At 28.4% G+C, this 19,285-nt stretch overlaps 2 protein-coding genes across 2 annotated transcripts; one reads left to right on the plus strand and one right to left on the minus strand.

Annotated features, from left to right (window-relative positions):
• Positions 1 to 5,688: 5,688 nt before the first annotated feature.
• Positions 5,689 to 9,375, minus strand: LOC126840430 (G2/mitotic-specific cyclin-B). Its single transcript, XM_050576153.1, has 8 exons — positions 9,016 to 9,375; positions 7,402 to 7,580; positions 7,140 to 7,329; positions 6,927 to 7,073; positions 6,695 to 6,856; positions 6,345 to 6,584; positions 5,978 to 6,268; positions 5,689 to 5,873 (listed from the first exon to the last, which is right to left on the minus strand). The coding sequence occupies exons 1-8, from the start codon at positions 9,046 to 9,048 to the stop codon at positions 5,775 to 5,777; spliced, it is 1,341 nt and encodes a 446-aa protein (XP_050432110.1). The 5' UTR covers positions 9,049 to 9,375; the 3' UTR covers positions 5,689 to 5,774.
• A 368-nt stretch (positions 9,376 to 9,743) lies between these two features.
• On the plus strand, positions 9,744 to 19,180 carry LOC126840913 (ras GTPase-activating-like protein IQGAP1). Its single transcript, XM_050576925.1, has 33 exons — positions 9,744 to 9,968; positions 10,433 to 10,531; positions 10,593 to 10,827; positions 11,020 to 11,164; positions 11,232 to 11,389; positions 11,475 to 11,609; positions 11,769 to 11,853; positions 11,935 to 12,020; positions 12,086 to 12,239; positions 12,315 to 12,478; positions 12,548 to 12,682; positions 12,746 to 12,908; positions 12,979 to 13,121; positions 13,214 to 13,313; positions 13,370 to 13,515; positions 14,370 to 14,510; positions 14,580 to 14,750; positions 15,022 to 15,123; positions 15,186 to 15,350; positions 15,434 to 15,547; positions 15,610 to 15,824; positions 15,923 to 16,157; positions 16,227 to 16,324; positions 16,380 to 16,605; positions 16,695 to 16,859; positions 16,931 to 17,107; positions 17,175 to 17,304; positions 17,378 to 17,495; positions 17,560 to 17,712; positions 18,132 to 18,288; positions 18,364 to 18,488; positions 18,565 to 18,802; positions 18,861 to 19,180. Exons 1-33 carry the CDS (start codon positions 9,952 to 9,954, stop codon positions 18,975 to 18,977), a joined length of 4,812 nt encoding a protein of 1,603 aa, XP_050432882.1. The 5' UTR covers positions 9,744 to 9,951; the 3' UTR covers positions 18,978 to 19,180.
• Positions 19,181 to 19,285: the final 105 nt, after the last annotated feature.

Raw genomic sequence — 19,285 nt, forward strand, 5'->3', positions numbered from 1 at the left:
GCGTTCCACAAGCGGTTACCCGCTTCCGCGCGACACAAAATTTTTCGGTCATAAAGTCTTACTTCACATAACACCTCGCACGTTCATCACACGGTCCTCTACGAACTGTCGACAATCTCAAGCCGGGACCTCAACGAGTTATACCCTTATATACTGGCATAAAATATATTTGTATAGAAAAGCTTGTCTTTTCAAAATAATGAAATATTTGTAAATTTTACAAGGATATGTTTAAACGTTTAATGCGCAACTGATTGTTAACGGGGGAAAAATATTGTAAATAAACGAGTAGTGTGAATACATAGTAATAATATTAAATAAATGGTTAGTTTTGTGATTACTTCAATGGAGGATAAGTACCTAGTAAACAAAAATGTTCATTTCAAATTGCAGGACCTAACTACATCATCATACACAGACCTAATCCACGAGTACTTGACTTGGAGGCATAATGCGCAACAAAAAGACATATGAGAAGGTACCCAAACCTAATTTTTAGATTTCTTTTAAACAATATAAATACACGAATTATTATGGACAGTTAATAACATTATGAAAAATAAATGTTCATTAAGACGACTAAATTTTTATGAATTTTCCGAGTCAAGCACTTAAGTGAAAAAAGTCAATCATCTAGTAAACATTTTATTGTACATATAAATAAGCAATTAATATTTTTACACAAAAGTTAAAACACAATAAGTATACTATAATATATACAGGACAACTTATATAAATAAATATATAGTAAAATTAAAATTTGGACTGGTGTAATTCGAGTCCCTTTACTAAATTATAATAATATTTATAAGCTACCTTTACATCTTGATTCTACTGAAGACTGTGGCTTGTCAATTTGTCATTTGATGATTCCCATACCTCCCCTTCGCTTCCTTTCCAAGTTCCAACCTTCTGGTTATTATAGTACCTAATTATTGTTACAGCCACTGAGATTGATCATTGCTCTTATTATTGTATTTATCAGTCTTCATCGTCCGCCGATCCGTTAAAGTACTCTCAGGTCTAAACTAAAATTATGTTTATCCTAAAATTATTATTATCTATTTGTTGTGGTGCTATTGCGCAAGCAGCTTGGTATTCCAATTTCCATATCCAAACTTCCTAACTGAACCTCTTGCACGTTAATGTCATAGACGTCTTCGCTATTCTTGTCATAGCTATGACCTAACCTGTTGTGTTTATTATACCATATTTGATTCCAGCATAGTCCGGTCTATAACGTCGAAAGCCAGCCGAACTTGAGCGTCAGTCGTTCGAGATATCCGGATTCTGTGCAAGAGTCAGCTTTTCAGGCGATAATTCCTACTACTCTTTTCCGATATCGCGTTCCACAAGCGGTTACCCGCTTCCGCGCGACACAAAATTTTTCGGTCATAAAGTCTTACTTCACATAACACCTCGCACGTTCATCACACGGTCCTCTACGAACTGTCGACAATCTCAAGCCGGGACCTCAACGAGTTATACCCTTATATACTGGAATAAAATATGTTTGTATAGAAAAAAAGTAATATATAAACAGGAGTAAGTATATGTCTTCGGGAAAACGATTAAAAAATATGGTGTTAAAAATTTGTAAGCAAATATTTGATATTTAAATTAAATACAAGTGGGCATAGTCTTCTAGGACGTTTCGCCACTAATAAAATAGATTATCGTAATAAATAACACTAATAATAATACTAGATGCTTATAATAATTTTATAAAAAAGTAATAACGATAGTCGATAACAAACATAGGTAGTTTTAATGTACGCTACTTACCCCGTTCAGATGATTAGCTAGTTACTTAGGTGTCTCTTCTATCCATCCAACACCCATCATTCATCATCTAGTTTCTGGTTTCAATTAAGTCGGTAATTAAAAAAAAAGTTTGATAAACTTCCAATTGGAGAATCAATCGCGTCTTTTCATGTTAAAAATTAACAACTTTTCAAAACGTTGATTTTCACCGATTGTACTACTAAAAAACAATCAATAATTTACTAAGCAACCGTCAACAATTTTTTTTTAAACAATCAAATTATTTATTTATAATATGTTTGAGTTAACAGAAGTTGATTGGTCGTTAAGGTCATGTATTATATCATAGATAATAATGAAACGGGTTTTATGTAAAACATTTTTTCATCAAGAAAATCCATAATGAGTGCAACAAATATAAACATCGATATTAATACTTAAAAAATCAAACGACTATACAAAAAATGTTATATATTATTACACGAATAAACTGTTAATGTATATTATTCATTTATTTAACTAGTATACAACTAGTAAATTTAACTAGTTACAAATGAGTAATGGAAATAAATTTAGAAAAACCATTTTTTTTTCCAAATTTAATTTATATGAATTTAAAATATCCAAGTTCTGGACCTATGTATAGGAATATAAATATATATATTCCTTTATATATACATACATTATATTCAATTATACACTAGTCTCTATGAAAAACCTACATTTTTTGTATAATTAGTAACTAATGCAAAACACTAAATTGCTATTCGCCATTGTTGGCCTCACTATATTATAGTTTTGAAAAAGTTTTTACCTACCTTTAAAAGACACATTTTGTTTCAATTTTCACAACCCTGCAACAACTATACATTTTCGGGATCCTCTTGTATCATCATTGGTAACTGGTTCTTGGATCAGTAGATGATACTGATACTTATTCTCGTAAAGTCTACAAAGGATAATAATATCGTACGAATAAATAAAACAAAATACAATGTGTTCAACTCATAATATTTGTAGCACAATAAAATTAAAAAAAACAAAAATTAAATATATGTTTAATATATGATGGAAAATTATTCACAATGTATTATAAACAATTTGTTTACACGTTGCCTGGATATACATAACAAATGTTTGTAAGCGAATAATAATAAAATACAGTACCTAATATGATTTATCTAATTTATTAACATTTGATTTTCCTACGAGCCAACGGAAAAAAATGTTATACAGGGTGACATAACATACGTAAAACATACGACAAACAAAGAATAGAAATATTATATCTATTGGTTATTATTGGTTCAGACAAATATTGAGGCGTTCTCCGGACAAAGGATGCAAAATGACGGCTTTGAGAAGTATCCAAATAAAATGTTTCAATACTTTTATCGTAAAAAATTTTTACTTTAATAATCGTAACAAATGTATTAAAATAGTTATGACCTTAAAAACATTTATAGAATATATGGGCTTTTTCAAATTATTACCATAATAATATACTTCATGTAGCTTTTTCCAATGAACAAATAGTTAAGTAAAATACATAATCGGGTCCTTTCTGATGTACATTATCTTATTATTAGTAGAAAATCGTAAATCGAAGCATAATAGTGTGTGTTAGATACCGACACGAAATATAATAATTATATTAGATGTTAATAATAATTTTATAAAAAAGTAATAGCGATAATAATTTTAATGTACGCTACATACCCCATTCAGATGATCAGCTAATACCTTATGTGTCTTTTCTATTCATTCAACATCCATTATTCATCGTATAGTTTCTGGTCTCAATTAAGTAGGTAATTAAAAAAAAGTTTGATAAACTTCCAATAGCATCTTAAAATTAACAACTTTTCAAAACTAAAACAAAACGTTGATTTTTATTATATTATATTATTATTATTATATTATATTATATAAATGGATAAAAATAATTATTGACCAATTATTCATACAAACTATCGGTCCCCGTGTAATAAATTAAAAGGTAGGTATATCTAACTAAGGAACAAAAAAGTAGAAAATATTTTGCCCATTTTGTAAATTTCCAAATTGTAAATTAAATTTGAAGTAAATTGTATTTTAATATGATTCTGAACATATTTAGAAAAAAGTGGACTAGCAAATTCTTGCGAATTATAACAATTCATTTTACATTATTTTGGGATCTCTGACACAACTTGAATGGTCTAATATTACTAAACAAATAAATAATAACAATCACATGATCATTTTTTTTCTGTATTTTAATTATTATATGATTTCTCATATATTAGAAGACATATGTTTTGAATATGATTTCGTTTTATAATTATAAGAAGACAAATGTTTAATTTATTGAATTAATAACTTATATGTGTTAGTGGAGTAATATAGTATATTCTAAACAGGTTACACTCAGACACCGTACTTTTTGGCCTTCTTAAAACCAAATCAATTTTTAAAATGTCATTCCTCCTCTTCGCTTATAATAAAATGTTTAAGAGCCAATCAATTCTCTAATGGTGTTGATTTTTTTAGTGCTGGGGCTAATAGGATACGTCATACAATTCTAAAAAAAAATGATGCGACTCCTTGACCTTGTACAAAGAGTAGTTTTGCTAAATTCGGTAACTATATAACTCATTTTTAAAATAAAATAAAATCTCAAATTGTGAAAAACCAAGCTTAGGCATTATTAAAATTTCCAAATAACCCAAAATAGTCAACATATTCGACTCCCTAGTGAATTCAAAGCAAATTTTTTTTTGTTTTTAGTAAAATGTACTTAAAAATTTTATCTTTAGTCTGGCCACAGCTTATATTTTTATAATAGGTGTGGACCGAGCTTAAAGGATCAGGAAAAATTAGAGAAACGAGAAGACACTAGGGGTAGTTAATAAAAAAAAATAGATTTTGTAGTTAAAAATAGTACATCATGCTTTACAGTTAAGTAAACTGAGTGGGTAATGTCACTATGTAGTGAAAAATTGCTTTGAGAACATATAGCAAGTGAAAGTAGGTATATCTAGGAAAACCAATAAACAATATAAGAGTTGTACATTTTTAAGATCACAGCCCCTATTTATTCCAGGAAGTTGAGAAGATAACTGGAACTTTTCAGTACAATTAGGTAGAAGATAGACCAGGATTAGCACATAAAATTAATGCAGCATTAACTTACTTATAGCCACGGAAACAAAATAAATATTATTTAGTGTAATTATTTATAAAATAAAAAAGGAGATTATTAGGCAAAGAAAAAAAATAATGAAAAACAGTTATCAAAATTACAAATCATTTTATTAGTTACCTTGTTAAATAAAATACAATCAATTGAACGCATACACATATAAAAATCAGCATGAAATACCAGTACAAGAATTACTTATGCAAGTTAAAACAGTAACAATTTTAAAGTCATACTGATTACGGTATATAGACAATATAAAATTCATATTTTTTGTATAAATCGAACATATTTCAGTCAATTGTTGTTAAGTATAATTTAAAACATTCTTAAATTTAAATAAAATTAATGTATACGCCACAGAAGTAAATATTTACAGAACTGAAACATAACAATGTGAAGTATATGTTGAATCGCTTCAAAGCGATAAATTTGGATTCAATTAAAATAGTAAAATGATTATTCTTTCATTTAATTTAGTTAAATAATTGTTACTTATAAATACATTTACAATGGTTATATATCAAAACACTCACAATACATAACAAACCTAAATTTTTTTTTTTTGTATCATAATTATTATAGGAATATTTTGTTTAATAATAATAAAAAACCATTAATATGTACAAGCATAATTAATGCGTAAAATTTTTAATTATATAAAAAAAGAGTTATTGTTGTTATCATAATGCAAAAATCTTGTGAAAAAAAAAAAAAAACAAAAAAACGTGGTGTAACCACACTCGATAGAAACAATATATATAAAAAAAAAAAATAATAAAAAAATTATTAAGAGGCCAATTAAGTTAAAAAAAAAAAAAAAACATAATTAACTCATCTGCGCAATAAACCTCATAGCCGGTGAACATAGCAAGGAACTTCCTGTTATTCTTCCCATTTTCGCACTTTGATATTTTTTGTAGACAGCCTGTAAATTAATATAAAAATATCTGCTGTTAATACCTCAATCACAATAATACTTAATACATAACGCCTAAGCGGTAAATGGGCAGTATTAATAATTGTACATACTTTGTATTTCCATTCAGGAGCATTCAGAGCTAATTTAGCAAGTGCTTGAACGGTAGGAATAATATCATTAATTTTATAGGTTGAGTGTTTTCTTAATACTTCTGTCCAGTATAATGATAACAGTGAATGGACATCTTCAGGTTCATCTTCCAATTGAGGATCATTAGTAATCACAATTGCTAACAACAAACCAGCTGCTGCCATTTCAGACGGTTTGACATGTACCAGATTGTAGTCAACTAACGATAATTCCAAAAAGTATTTAGCTAAAGAGTGTTGTGATGATCGAGCCTAAACACATGAAACACAAGAATATTATAATTCCTACATTTTCAGTAACACAGCACAACTCAAGAGTTATACTTACACCAGAGACTTTGCTAAACCTTCTTAAAAAGGTTAAAGAAAACGGTCTGGAAAGCGAGTAGTTTAAAACACGAAAAACGTCTACCAGACTAGATTTGACTTCTTCTTTAGTGAATGCATTGTCCGATAAGTAGACAAAGTCATTGATTTCAGGTACGTAAATTTCTTCATATTTGCATCCAAGAAGAAGACTTGTGGCTCCAATTAATTGTAGCTTGTTTCGTGGAACATTTACATTATCCTACGTTCATAACACCAAAATCATACTTTAGACAAAGGCAGTTTAGAAAATGTAATCACACAATGAATTTCTATGTTTCAGAATGTAACTAATATTTAATAGATTATTACTTGTAAATAGCGATCTAGAATCCCGACAGCAGTATAAAGCGATTCCTGCATAAGTTGGAATTCTTGTTGCACTTCAACGAGCCAGTCCACTACCACACTACGATTGGAAGGAGTTATATATTTGTGATTGGCTAAATAATCTGGCGAAATCATGTACTTGTCCTGTAATAGTGAAATAATATAAAATATTTTTTTAAAATTTTAAATATTAGATGTAAAACAAATGATTTACTTCTAAAGTCAATAAGTATTCAAATATAGATTTCGAGTAAATTCCAACAAGGAAAGGGTCATGTTCATCATTCTTATCGACAGCATCCACTTTACAAGCAGCAAGCCATTCTTGTTCTTTCTTTTGAACTTCAGTTAAGGAATTAATCTTAAAAAAAAAAAGCGATATTAAATAAATGTAAAAAATCTCAATAGTAGGTAGATTGATGCTTACCGATTTGCTACGAAGTGATGAACTCCTGGTCAACGTTCCTTTGTAGGGTCTAACCATGCTAGTGAGCCTAGGCTTAATAATAGCTTTAGGAATGCTTGATACATTTTCTTTGAGAGTAGAACTGACTTTAACTACAGTTTTGGTTGAGTTAAGTTTTGGTGCTGTCAAGGTTGTTGTTGTACGGTTTAAACTATGCATGAAGAGCAATTTTGTATTATTTAAATTTCAATAACCAGAGGAATCAATAATTAAAGATACATACTTGGCCGTAAGTCTAGTAGATGGTTTAGGAACGGCGATTTTACCCTTTTGATTAGCATTTTGGGTTGGTTGCAAATTACTGCTAATATCATTTAACACGGGTCTTCTTGGGGCTGTTATACCGCTTTTCAAATCTTTGGCTCCCCGAGAAATGTTTTCAGAGAGTACTTTATCTTGTCTCTGTAACATATATTTTCGTTAATTAATTAGTTTTTGGCTATTAAAAAAAAAAAATTAAGTAAATATAATAATCAAATAAATATTTAAAAAATAGGGATTAAAAATGTTACTAAATTTACATGGAGAACAATATAATTTCATTTTGATCCTATATATTTTTGGCATTGATTAATATATTGTATTAATAATCAATGTATTAGGTTACGGTTTGAATCCAGATTTAATCATACAAAAAAATCTTGAATAATATAAGTTGTATTTAAACGTTTTATAATTTTATTTAAGTACTCACATTATTTAGATGAAATAAAAACTAATAGAATACACCTAGACAATATTGCCATCATGAAAAAAAAAACCAGTATAATTGACTGCATACTTGGCTTATTTTCTAGGTATGTAATGTAAGTACAAACATGTAACGGGTTTGAAGCAGTGAAAAAGGAGTGCAACTTGGTATTAAAGGTATTGTGTTTGATTACCACAACATTGCATAACAGGTGTTATCTGCCTCCATAAGTTCTGCTTATTTAACCCTTTCACAAGCGAATTAAGAATACACAGATGCTACTCAGAGCGGGATAAGGAATGGATTTTTTTTTTTTTAAATGCAATGTTAATTAAAATTTTGTACTTATATTTTAAATGTCTCATCTTTAACATAGTTCAAATTATAGCTCATATCAGATCATAGTAAAGCACATAATTTGCCCTGAATTTTATAACGACGGTTAATCAAAAAACATCCTATGAAATAGAGAAAACAAAAACAAATTGGCAGTAAAAACGTATCTAAATGTCATTGCTCATCAAAGAGTTAAGCAGTAAGAGGGATGATAGATATAAAATGTTTTTTTTTTTTTAAATGTAATTCTTTTGTAAAAAAATATGGTAAAATCATCTAAAAAAAATATTACTTACTGCTATACACTTATACTTTATTTCATGATTGTTCTAGAGTATAAGTTATAATGTTATATACTACATTACAGTCAATTTTCTAACAAAAAAATACAGTCTCAATGAGTACCTTAAGTAGGTAAATTTACTTTAGTTTAAATTAAATGGTATAACGGTATCAATGGCGCTTTTAGGTTAGCCCTTGAAGTTTCTTATTTCCCTGAGGCCTTGGAAGTATATAGTGGCTCGTCAAGTTACCAGAACCAGTAGGTAAATATGTAGCTGCAATTCTCGATGTTCAGATATCTATAAAGAGGTTATAACGAAAACGAATTATGGTAATTTTCTAAATTTCTTCACATACTAACCAGGAATAAGTAAGATTTTGCCAAGACATTGCATGAAATAAAAACGCATCATACTATAATAGTATATCATAAGATTAAGCGAGACACTAGAGAATATGAAAACAGCTAACAACCGTGTTAACATTTTTACAAATATCGTTAGTGTTTAAACAAAAATTGTATCTTACCAAATGAATGTCACGTCTAATTCCAGTTGCCATTTTTTCAGCAGTTGATAACAATAATTTTTGTGCTCGAGAAAAAAAATTTGTAGTCGTCCGTTTTGTTTAAACTTGTCTTGGATGAGTTTTCGAGTCTTCTGAACGGACGACAGCGTAATGTAAATATACAGTGTGAAAACAAAAATAGTTTTGGAAAACCAATGTGTAATGTCTATAAAAATAGAAAACAAGTATTTGACGTTTGGAGAATTACGATAAAGTAACAAAAAGGAATGTAATTGTAATAATGAAATAAAAATAATGTAACGGAATGAAATATCGTATGGTGAGACTTGTGAGTTGCTTTGTATGAATATGACATTAGTTCTGTTGCCACAGGGAAAATTAAATGTTTAACGGATTTTCTCCCCTCCACAGTCCACTGACCATTTCACTACGGGTGAAACGCACAGGTGTGACCAACAATTTTGCTGTCCCGACAACTGACTCCTTGGAAAAAGTAAAAATCTCGCAAAAAAACGTCCATTCCCTAAAAATTTCTTGAAAATTGATTAAATTATCACTGTCGTTCAATAATTTTTAAAACATTTCAAAATACAAAAATTTCTTTCAACTAATATTAAAATATATTTTGAGGTTAAGACATTTTGGCGGTAAGATAACAATACCCTGTGTTGTTGCTGATAACGTGTGTTGATTTGCCGACCGTTAAATTAATTTCCGCACTTAGTACTTAATATTATAATTTACAGTTCATAATATATATATACTTTTAGTTATAACATAATAATCCTCCTTATTGACATTCCAGTCACATATATACATGTATATTATATGTTTTTATTGTGTATTATTTTGCGTTTTACTTTTAACACGATAACAATTTTTGTTTTTTAAAAATTTTCTGTCATATTATTTAGAAAAGTGTAATATTCCAAAATCATGGCGCTCGCTAATAGGTAATATTATACTTACTATTCATTGTACGTAAACTAACATAACTACAAGCTAGTTACTATTAAACATGGATCATATTTAATAAGTAGTAAGTGTGATGTGTTGTGTATAAGATTGTGACAACTAGTGGCATTAGTAAACTTATTTTATCTATATGATATTACGTTTGGGTTAAATTTTATTAATTTCACTAACGTTGACAATTTAGTACAGTTTGTCATAATATAGTTTAACAATTCCAGAAAATATTTAAGTGATTTGAAGTAGCGAAACATTTATTATAACTGTTATTTCTGTTTAGAAAAATACAATTTACGCGATTTAAATTAACATGAATTGATTATTATAAATAATAAGTTTTTATACTTGACATACTTGTAATGTTCATTAACTGATTCTAGTATTTTAAACACATAAATTAATATATTTTACCTAAATTGGTGGTTTGATTATTTTCTAATGGTAGTGCACAAGAGATATTAGATGGTGGACTAATTGAAGCTGACATCCTAAGGCAAGATAATCTAGCTTACGAGTATTTATGTCATTTAGAAGAAACCAAAGTGTAAGTTTTATTAACGTTTTTAAACAGTACTGTGTAAAATAAACTGATTACAATATTTTAGATGGTTAGAATCTTGTTTGAAAATGACTCTTCCAAATGTTATGGAATTAGAAGATAGATTACGAAATGGAGTGTTACTAGCGAAATTGGGAAATTTTATAGCTCCATCTATTGTATCACTATCTTGTATCTATGATCGCGATGAGAGACGTTACAAGTCTGCTGGTCTTCAATATCGCCATACAGACAATATAAATTATTGGTTGAAATCGTTGAATGCTGTAAATCTACCCAAGGTATGATTTTATGTTATTTAAGTTCAGATAACATAATATGAATAATATTGAGTTATAACAAAAAATTTTGATAAAAAAAATCAAAACTATTAAAACATACTTTAATTTACTCTTTTCGTTGTAAATTTAGAGCATCAATATTTTTTGAATTAAATCATCCATTAAATTAATTCCTGGAATTGTGTTGTTTAGATTTTTCATCCGGAAACCACTGATGTTTATGATAAGAAAAACATGCCAAAAGTAATTTATTGTCTTCATGCTTTAAGTACTCATTTGTTTAAACGTGGTGAAGCTCCTTTAATTCTAGATCTATACGGAAAAGTTAATTTCTCTGGTAATATTCATAATAAATAAAAATAATATACAACAATATAGTTTTAATAATATTGTTTTTTGTTAAGCCGAGACAATCACTGCAACGAGAAAAGAATTGGCTGAAAGTGGTGTTGAACTACCTAAGTTCCAAAAAATCGCAGGACTTTTATCAGAAGGAACAAAAGGAGACTCGAATACATTATATGATGCTATCGTCGAAATAAATAATGCAATCATTTCAAAGGTTCCATAATTTTTTATTTCATTATTACCAAAAAGAAAAATGGCTACTCTACTTCAAACTAAGTGTGTACATTTTAAAATTTTAGGACATGAATCATTTTACAAAATGTCTTACTAACAGAGTTGCACAATTACAATTTATTAATTTGGATTATATAGAAAAATATCTAGAAATCTTACGTGATGCTAAACAGGCTAAAGAAGAATCTACTATGAATAAGGTATTCTTATGGAAATATATAACTATGTGAAATAATTTTATTTGATATAATATGATTTGGCAGTATAAAAATAATTTGTTAATATTAAATTTAAAAATATTTATGTCTTTTACAATATTTTTATTATCAATAATAATATGATTCTACAATTTGGTTTAGTCTTTAAGCGAAAGTTTTGAACCGGACGTTTTTGATGAAATTTTAACGCAAAATGAAATACAAGGATATATTTCTACTGTTAATAGTATGAATAATTGATTTTTAAAAACGATTTATTTTAGGATTTTTGATAAATGTTTTACGGTAATTTTCTTTTTCTTTGCAGTCGATCAAAAGTGGAATGAACTGTGTAAAGCGGAAACCGATGAGGGAATTGTTAATATCTTAAAATCAAAATGTATTTCATTGATGGTATGTATTATAATTCTATTAATTAAATAGTTCTGTAGTTACTTATAAAAATTAAACTTTATTAGGACGTGAATGAAAAAAAATCAAGATATTACGCATCTGAATTTAAAAATTTATCAATGGCAATTCAATCAAAAAATTTTAATTCTGTTGACAAAAAAGCATTTTTACAACGAGTCATTAACGGTGGCAATCAACTAGCATTAACAGACAAAAAAAGTTAGCATGCAACTTAAATAGTTTACATTGAAAGTTTATGCAGAGAGTTTTAATGAAATTTTATTTTTCCTTCAGGAGAAAGTTTGATTAAAAAATTAAATGACACATTGTTAACTGATGACATGGATGGTTTTTCGTGTATTCTTAAAGAACCTATGTTAAATTTAAACCATCTGGTTAACGAATTTGCTATTCCTTTGTATTTCGAAGAACTGAAAGACGATAGAAATGATGTCAACGTAAGTGTGTGACGATAATAAATGTAAAACTAGATTATTATATTTAAATATAAATTTTTTTCCCTACAGCAAGACTTGACATATTTTGACGTTGTTCAAAGCTTACAAGTTTTGAATCCCATAGCTGAGGTCACTAAAGCAGTTCTATCGGAAAATATTGATACGACCTGGGATCGTCTTTCAAAGCTGAAGAAGTTTTTTTCGGTAATTAAAATTTTCCTGGAAGAATTTAATTTTTGAGACAGGTTAATGTTACATTTTATATAGGACCAAGAACTCGATGCTGGATTAAAGTTACAATATTGGAGTGCTCTCGATGCTTGTAGACAATTTAAAATTAGAAGTAAAGCAAGTTTCGGAATACTGACGTTTATGAATATTAAAGATTGTGTGGATATTGTTCACAATCAGTTGGAACAAAACAAAGAAGGTTTGTAAATCAACACTTTAAAATGTTACATTGTTAAATTATTATTCATGCTAACAATAAATATTTTCAGTTATAAATGTTTTACAAAAATTAAATGATGCACTAAAATCTCGAAAATTGAACATTGTCAAGCAGTGCATTACCAATCCAGTATTGCAACTGGAATATCCCGTTAAAGCCAAAGATTTGCAGTATGCATATGAATTGTTATTGGTATGAACAGAAAGTATAACAATAAAATCGCTTTTGAGGCTTTTGATTTTTTTTTTAAACGTTTATTTTAAAACCGTAATTTAATTGAGCAGAACCGACAGAATGACTCTGAAGATGGTGTAGAAATATGGAAAGACGACGTTGAAGACGTTTTTAAAAGAGTTATTGATGAAGTGGACAGTATTCAAAGAAGTAAGTGCAGTAGTGGATTGAAGTATTTATATGTTAACTTATAAATATTTGTGCAGGCGCTGAATGGCTTTTATCTGTAAATGTGTCATTAATAAAAAATGAAAGACGGAAAGTTATAAAAGAACTACTTAAACTTGTCCCAATGAACGAGTCAGAACAACAAGAAAGTTTTGTCACCTTATTACATGTAGCAGAATCAAAGGTATGTTGTTATAAAAGAAGAAAAAAAATCTTCAATAATATCATAAAACAATTATATTAAATAATAAAATTTATTAAGAGGACGCTACCCAGGCCATTTTTAAGGAGTAAAGTATAGGCAATTTTTCGAGTTTGAACTATATTATATACTTATTAATACAGTAATGAGGATACTTTATTGATTGCCATTTTTTTCGTCAGACTATCACAGTCACTTCTATAGGATAAATTACAATTTTTTCCCCATCAAAACTGCTTTGGTGGGACAAGAATGCGAGGGCAGTATTAACAGTAGATTTACCAAATTTTCACAATGTATAGAGAAGAACTTTATCTACGGGGTAGCGATTTTATTTGTTTGATATCTATACTTAATATTTTTTTATAAGCAAATAAAAATTGAAAAAAAAATAGAATCTTCACGAAGAAATAATTTTAATTGTGATTAAGTTATCAAAAAACTAAAATTGCTACCCCGTAAATAAAGTTCTTCTCTATTCATTGTAAAAATTGTATACGGCTACTGTAAATACCGCCTTCACATTCTTGTCCCCCGCAAAGCCATTTTTTGCGGATAAATTACGGGTGGGTAGCGTCCTCTTAATAACATCTGATTACTGATTAAAACAGTTCCAAAAATGTATATATATTTTTTTTTTTGTTGAGAAAAATCAAATTACACGATTGATACACATTTATCCTTAAAAAAATGTATTTGTTTTTATATTTAACAGTTCTCCAAGTAGTTTTGGAAACTGGTAAATTCACTTTTAGCTATAATTCCTGAAGACCTGTGAACATTGGCGACTGCACTATCTCTTTTGTAATCGTTTTCTTATTTTTATTTGTTTCCAGTTAAAGAATAGAGGCCCATGGATTACACACGAATCTCCATATGGTCGCTGCGTTTATTTGAATCTAGACACGTTAGATTATTCTTGGGAGAAACCTACTTTTTTTTCTACTCCAAAATATATCAACATGGAGGAAATTCAGGTAAATCATTAAAAGTGCTTGTACATTTTTTAATCAATGTATAAAAAAAACCTGTCGAACTTATTATAGACTATAATAATGAACATGAAAAAAAGCTACCAACACCGTAAAGAAAACGAAGAGCTCGAAAAAATTATTATCCAGCTACAAGCACATATTCGTGGTTATTTAGTTCGTCGTGAAATAAAGAACCAAAAACAATGTTGTAGCCAACAAGAATTATTTGCTATTAAAATACAAGTAAGTCACCAAATTATATTTTTTTAGTAATTTATAATATGCAAATATATTTATATTAAAAGGTTAGGTATTTTTAATACTTAACCTAATTGACCGGTTCAATATTCAGTCACTATTGTTTACTATGGTCATTGATTATTAATTAATACTATCATGTAGTGAAAATGAGTCAAATCTGCTAGGAAACCATCTCTTCAAAAGAGGCTTCAATGGGCTGCCTAAACTATAAATTGGTTAAATACATTTATTACGCCATTCTTATTTTTTTCAGAAATGGTGGAGGTGCATAATATTTCAAAGACAATGGCAGTGTTTTGTTAAAGAAATGAGGAAAAAATTAAAACCATCACAGCGAGTGTACACTAATAAAGAAGTAAGTAATAATTATATTTTCAAACTGTCTATAAGTTGAACTAAATTCAAACTGATTTTCAGGTCAGAACAATAATAAAATTACAAGCTTTGTGGCGTGGTAAAATGGTGCGTAAGCACTTTTATCATTTGTTTCACTCGACAAATCCACCTTACAAGATAGTGAAACATTTCTCTCGTTTGTTGAATTTTAATTTAGAAGACTATCGAAGAGAAATAGAACTTCAGGTAGGTCGACCATTTATTATTAAAAATATTAATGAAAAATGTCTATTAATTCAGTTATTAAAATAATTGTTATTATTTTTTAGAACCATCGCAGTCAAATTACTCAACTAATTCGTCAAAGTAATGAAATGTCTCACAAAGCTGACGAACTAGACATCAAAATTGGTCTCCTCATTCAAAATAGAATTTCCTTACAGGTATAAACAAAAATAAATATTTATTCGTTATTTTTGTTTAATTAATTTATTCACACAATTAGGATGTGATTGGTCATAAAACAAAAAACAATGAGGACATTAACAAAATACAACAACCGAATAACACTCAAAATTCAATCAGTTTAATGTCGCTTAATAAAAATAGCAAACATCTTTTAGAATGTTACCAACATTTGTTCTACATGCTTCAAACAAAACCGCATTATTTAAGCAAACTTGTATTTTGTTTACCATATTCAGTTCGTCACATTTCCAAGTAATGTTATTTATTATAAAATTTTTAACCAAATGATACTCTTTAAAAAATTAATATCGTTAGAATTTCTCCAATTTTCAATTGAAATATACTTTTAGGTTTTTGGAACAAACTTTAATGTCTGTTTTCAATGCCGGTAGCAATAGTCGTGACGCTTATTTTATGTTAAAGTTATTAACTTTGGCTTTAAAAGAAGAGATAAAAATAAATTGTACAAAAGTAGCAGAAATCAAAACTTCAAACCTTAACGTTCTAAAAGCCATTGTAGACCAAGCCAGATGTTTTGATAATCAAAAACGTTTAAAGACTATTTTCAAGTCAGTCGTAGAAAAGGTATATTATTTTGTCTATAACCGTATGAAAATATTTATGTATTATTCTAATGGCATGTCTAAAATTTAGTTGATCCACTACAGAAACACATTGTTTATCGATACCAATCCGGTGACTATTTATAGATCATGGCGAAACGAGCAGGAAACTAACACTGGAGAAATTTCGTAAGAAAGTTAAATCATATGAAAAATAATAATAATAACAATTTTGTATTTAAAGAGATTTACCAAGTTCAGTCGATCAACAAACGGCTTTGACATACGAAGAGGTCCAGAAACGATTGGCACATAATTTAGAACAGCTTCAAAACGTAACTGGAGAGTTCTTAAACAAAATCTTAGATTCTAAACCCTTAATACCTTATACTATATTGTATACGGCACGTGTATTGCGTGAAACAATACAAGAACTGTTTCCGGATACTAGAGACAATGAGATTTACAAGGTAAACTGACCATACCATAAATTTATCATTGTAAACTTATATCATAAGTGGCTAAAATTATTTTTATAAAAAAAAATGTATTTGTTTAGATTATTGGTTATTTTGTTTATAATTTGTACATGAATCCGGCAATCATCACTCCTGAAATATATGGTATATTCGAACCTAAAATTGAAGAAGGAATAACTTATCGTCAACGTCATAATTTGGCCAGTGTTGCGAAAATTCTACAATACGCGTCAAATAAAAAAGGAGTAAACATTCTTTTAAAATTAAAATTGTTTATTAAATTGTAATATTGTTGTTAAATTAATATATTTTTTAGTACAAAGAAGAAATCCACTTGAAGTGTATGAATCCGTTCATTTTGGACTGTTATAATAAGTTAAAATTGTTTTTCAACAATTGCTGCAATGTAGACGATCCCGAAGTATATTACAACATAAACGAGTTTACAGATGTTACTCTATTAACCAAACCAACAATAAATATAACTCTACAGGTTATTATTATAAAATACAAAACATTGTATTATTCAGCATTAAACACACGCTCTTATATGCTAACAGGAAATACAAGAAACACATTCTCTCCTGTTGGATAATATCGATCAAGTTGCACCTGATCCTTTTGACCCCATTCACCAATTGTTAGACGAATTAGGTCCTTCGGCACCAACGATTTCACAACTTTATGGATGTAAGTATATATTATTGAAACTATATTCTATTTTTAACTGTTATGAAATCATCATATATGTATGTATGTTAAGCTGACGATGAAGACGTTATGGTTCAAAGGCGTATTGCTACTGTTCAAGTTTGTCTTACGTTGTCTGACAAGTTTGAGCCCAATACAAAAACAGCGTCTATTACTAAACTGTTTATCAAGTAAATATTAAAAAAACCTTTAATTATGTTTGTTAAGAAATTCATGTATTTATTATTATTTTAGAACAAAGGAGTTGTTAATTAGAGTACTGCCATATCTCAGCGGCCATACGTTGCCCGGAGCTCTAAGAATTGATTCTACTCCCGACGAAGAACTCCGATTTGCAGATAGAGAGGCAAAGATAATGGATTCTGGTAAATGTACTGACTATGAAACGTAAGTCGGATAAATTTAATATTTTATTGTTTTACTGACCAACAAAATAATGATTGGTACCTTCTTTGTGTTTACAACTTTTACCTGATAATAAATTTAAAGTTTTTATTATAACAAAGTAAAAAATAACCAACACAGTAAGATATAGTGGAAATGGGTCACAGGTCTGTAAGAATTAATATAACTGTAAGTGATAGAATCACTATTTAATAAACACTGATGAGTGTGATGTGACAATGTAAATGGTAAAAACTACTATATGCTGAAAAATTGTAACATATCGGTCAGGTCAGTTCTATATCTAGTAGTACTGTCTAAAAAAATATTCCACCCAAGTTTGGTAGTAATTCAAATATTTTTTCAGAAGTTATAGGTTTGATATAAAATTAATTGATAAATACGTATATTTTATTTTGTAGTGGAACGTTGAGAGATATTAAAGTGAAATTGAGAAAAAACTTAAAAATATTAGAAGACGAAGGCATTGTGTCAAAAGACGATGGTTATCAAGGAATCATTACATCAGTAGCAAAAGATATTTGCAATCGAAACAAATATCGTCAAATACAAATTAAAGTAAACTAAAATTGAATTGGGAGGGGGGGAAGAAAAATATTTATGCCTGTATTTAATTTTAATTATTATTTTTAGGAATTACAAATGGTAAAATCTACAAAACAAAGATTGGACGATAAGATTAAATATTTAGACGAGAAAATAAAATCTTATGAACAATATATACAGACGTGTTTAGACAAACAAAACACTGGACAAAAGTAATGATATTTACTATTGTAATTTTCATTGGCGTATTCTTTTACAATAGAAAAATAATATTTTGATATAATTAAGGAAATCAAAAGGTTCGTCTCGGCCATCAAAAGGTAAACAACTGAAAACTAAAAAAAGTATACGTTATTCTGCCGCAAAATTACGAGACAAGGGTGTATTAATTGAAGTGGAAGGACTTCCTGACGGACAATTCAAAAATGCTCAATTTGAAATAAGTCCGACTGATGATCACGGTATATTTTTAGTCAAAGGAAAATTTATGGGTGTAGAAATGGAAACTGTTAACATTGACATACAGGTAAGTTATTTACAGTTGACATATTAATGTACCTTCATTTCCGTATTATTATATTTAGGACTTACTGCGTCGCCAATTTGAAGGAGCAACAATAATGGATATATTTGGTACGGCCAAGGTCAACGTTAATTTATTACTATTTTTATTGAACAAAAAGTTTTACTGCAAAACATAAATTTTATTAACAAAAAAACAATATTAATTATTTTCACTCGAATGCTTATACTTAGCAAAACATTAATCCCTGTGATAATATTAATCATTCAATTATTTATCGAGATATTTATTGAACTTGTAAATCATACATTCTGTGATGTCCAAATATGAATTTGACCTAACATATTAAGTTTAATTTCACTGTACTTATTTTTATTTTTTTATACCTTTTTTTACCTAATAAACAATATTTAAAACTAGTATGTATATATGTATATATTTATATCTTTTCTTCAAATCAAAACTGTTAAATAATTAAACATGTAT

The sequence above is a fragment of the Adelges cooleyi genome, unplaced genomic scaffold (genome assembly GCF_023614345.1).
Source record: "Adelges cooleyi isolate 19-005CV unplaced genomic scaffold, UGA_ACOO_1.1 ACOO_flye_CR_arks_rails_tigmint_CR_PRNA_376, whole genome shotgun sequence".
In the NCBI taxonomy this organism is placed as follows: domain Eukaryota; kingdom Metazoa; phylum Arthropoda; class Insecta; order Hemiptera; family Adelgidae; genus Adelges; species Adelges cooleyi.

Bases quoted from the DNA above. Each gene is read 5' to 3' on its own strand.
- LOC126840430 (XM_050576153.1), bottom strand. From the start codon at position 9,048: ATGGCAACTGGAATTAGACGTGACATTCATTTG. The intron at 7,330-7,401 runs GTATGTATCTTT...CTTCATGCATAG, and splicing joins TCTACTAGACTTACGGCCAA to TTTAAACCGTACAACAACAA. The intron at 6,857-6,926 runs GTAAATCATTTG...TCACTATTACAG, and splicing joins AATACTTATTGACTTTAGAA to GACAAGTACATGATTTCGCC.
- LOC126840913 (XM_050576925.1), top strand. The intron at 17,496-17,559 runs GTAAATATTAAA...TTATTATTTTAG, and splicing joins ATTACTAAACTGTTTATCAA to AACAAAGGAGTTGTTAATTA. The intron at 18,803-18,860 runs GTAAGTTATTTA...TATTATATTTAG, and splicing joins CTGTTAACATTGACATACAG to GACTTACTGCGTCGCCAATT.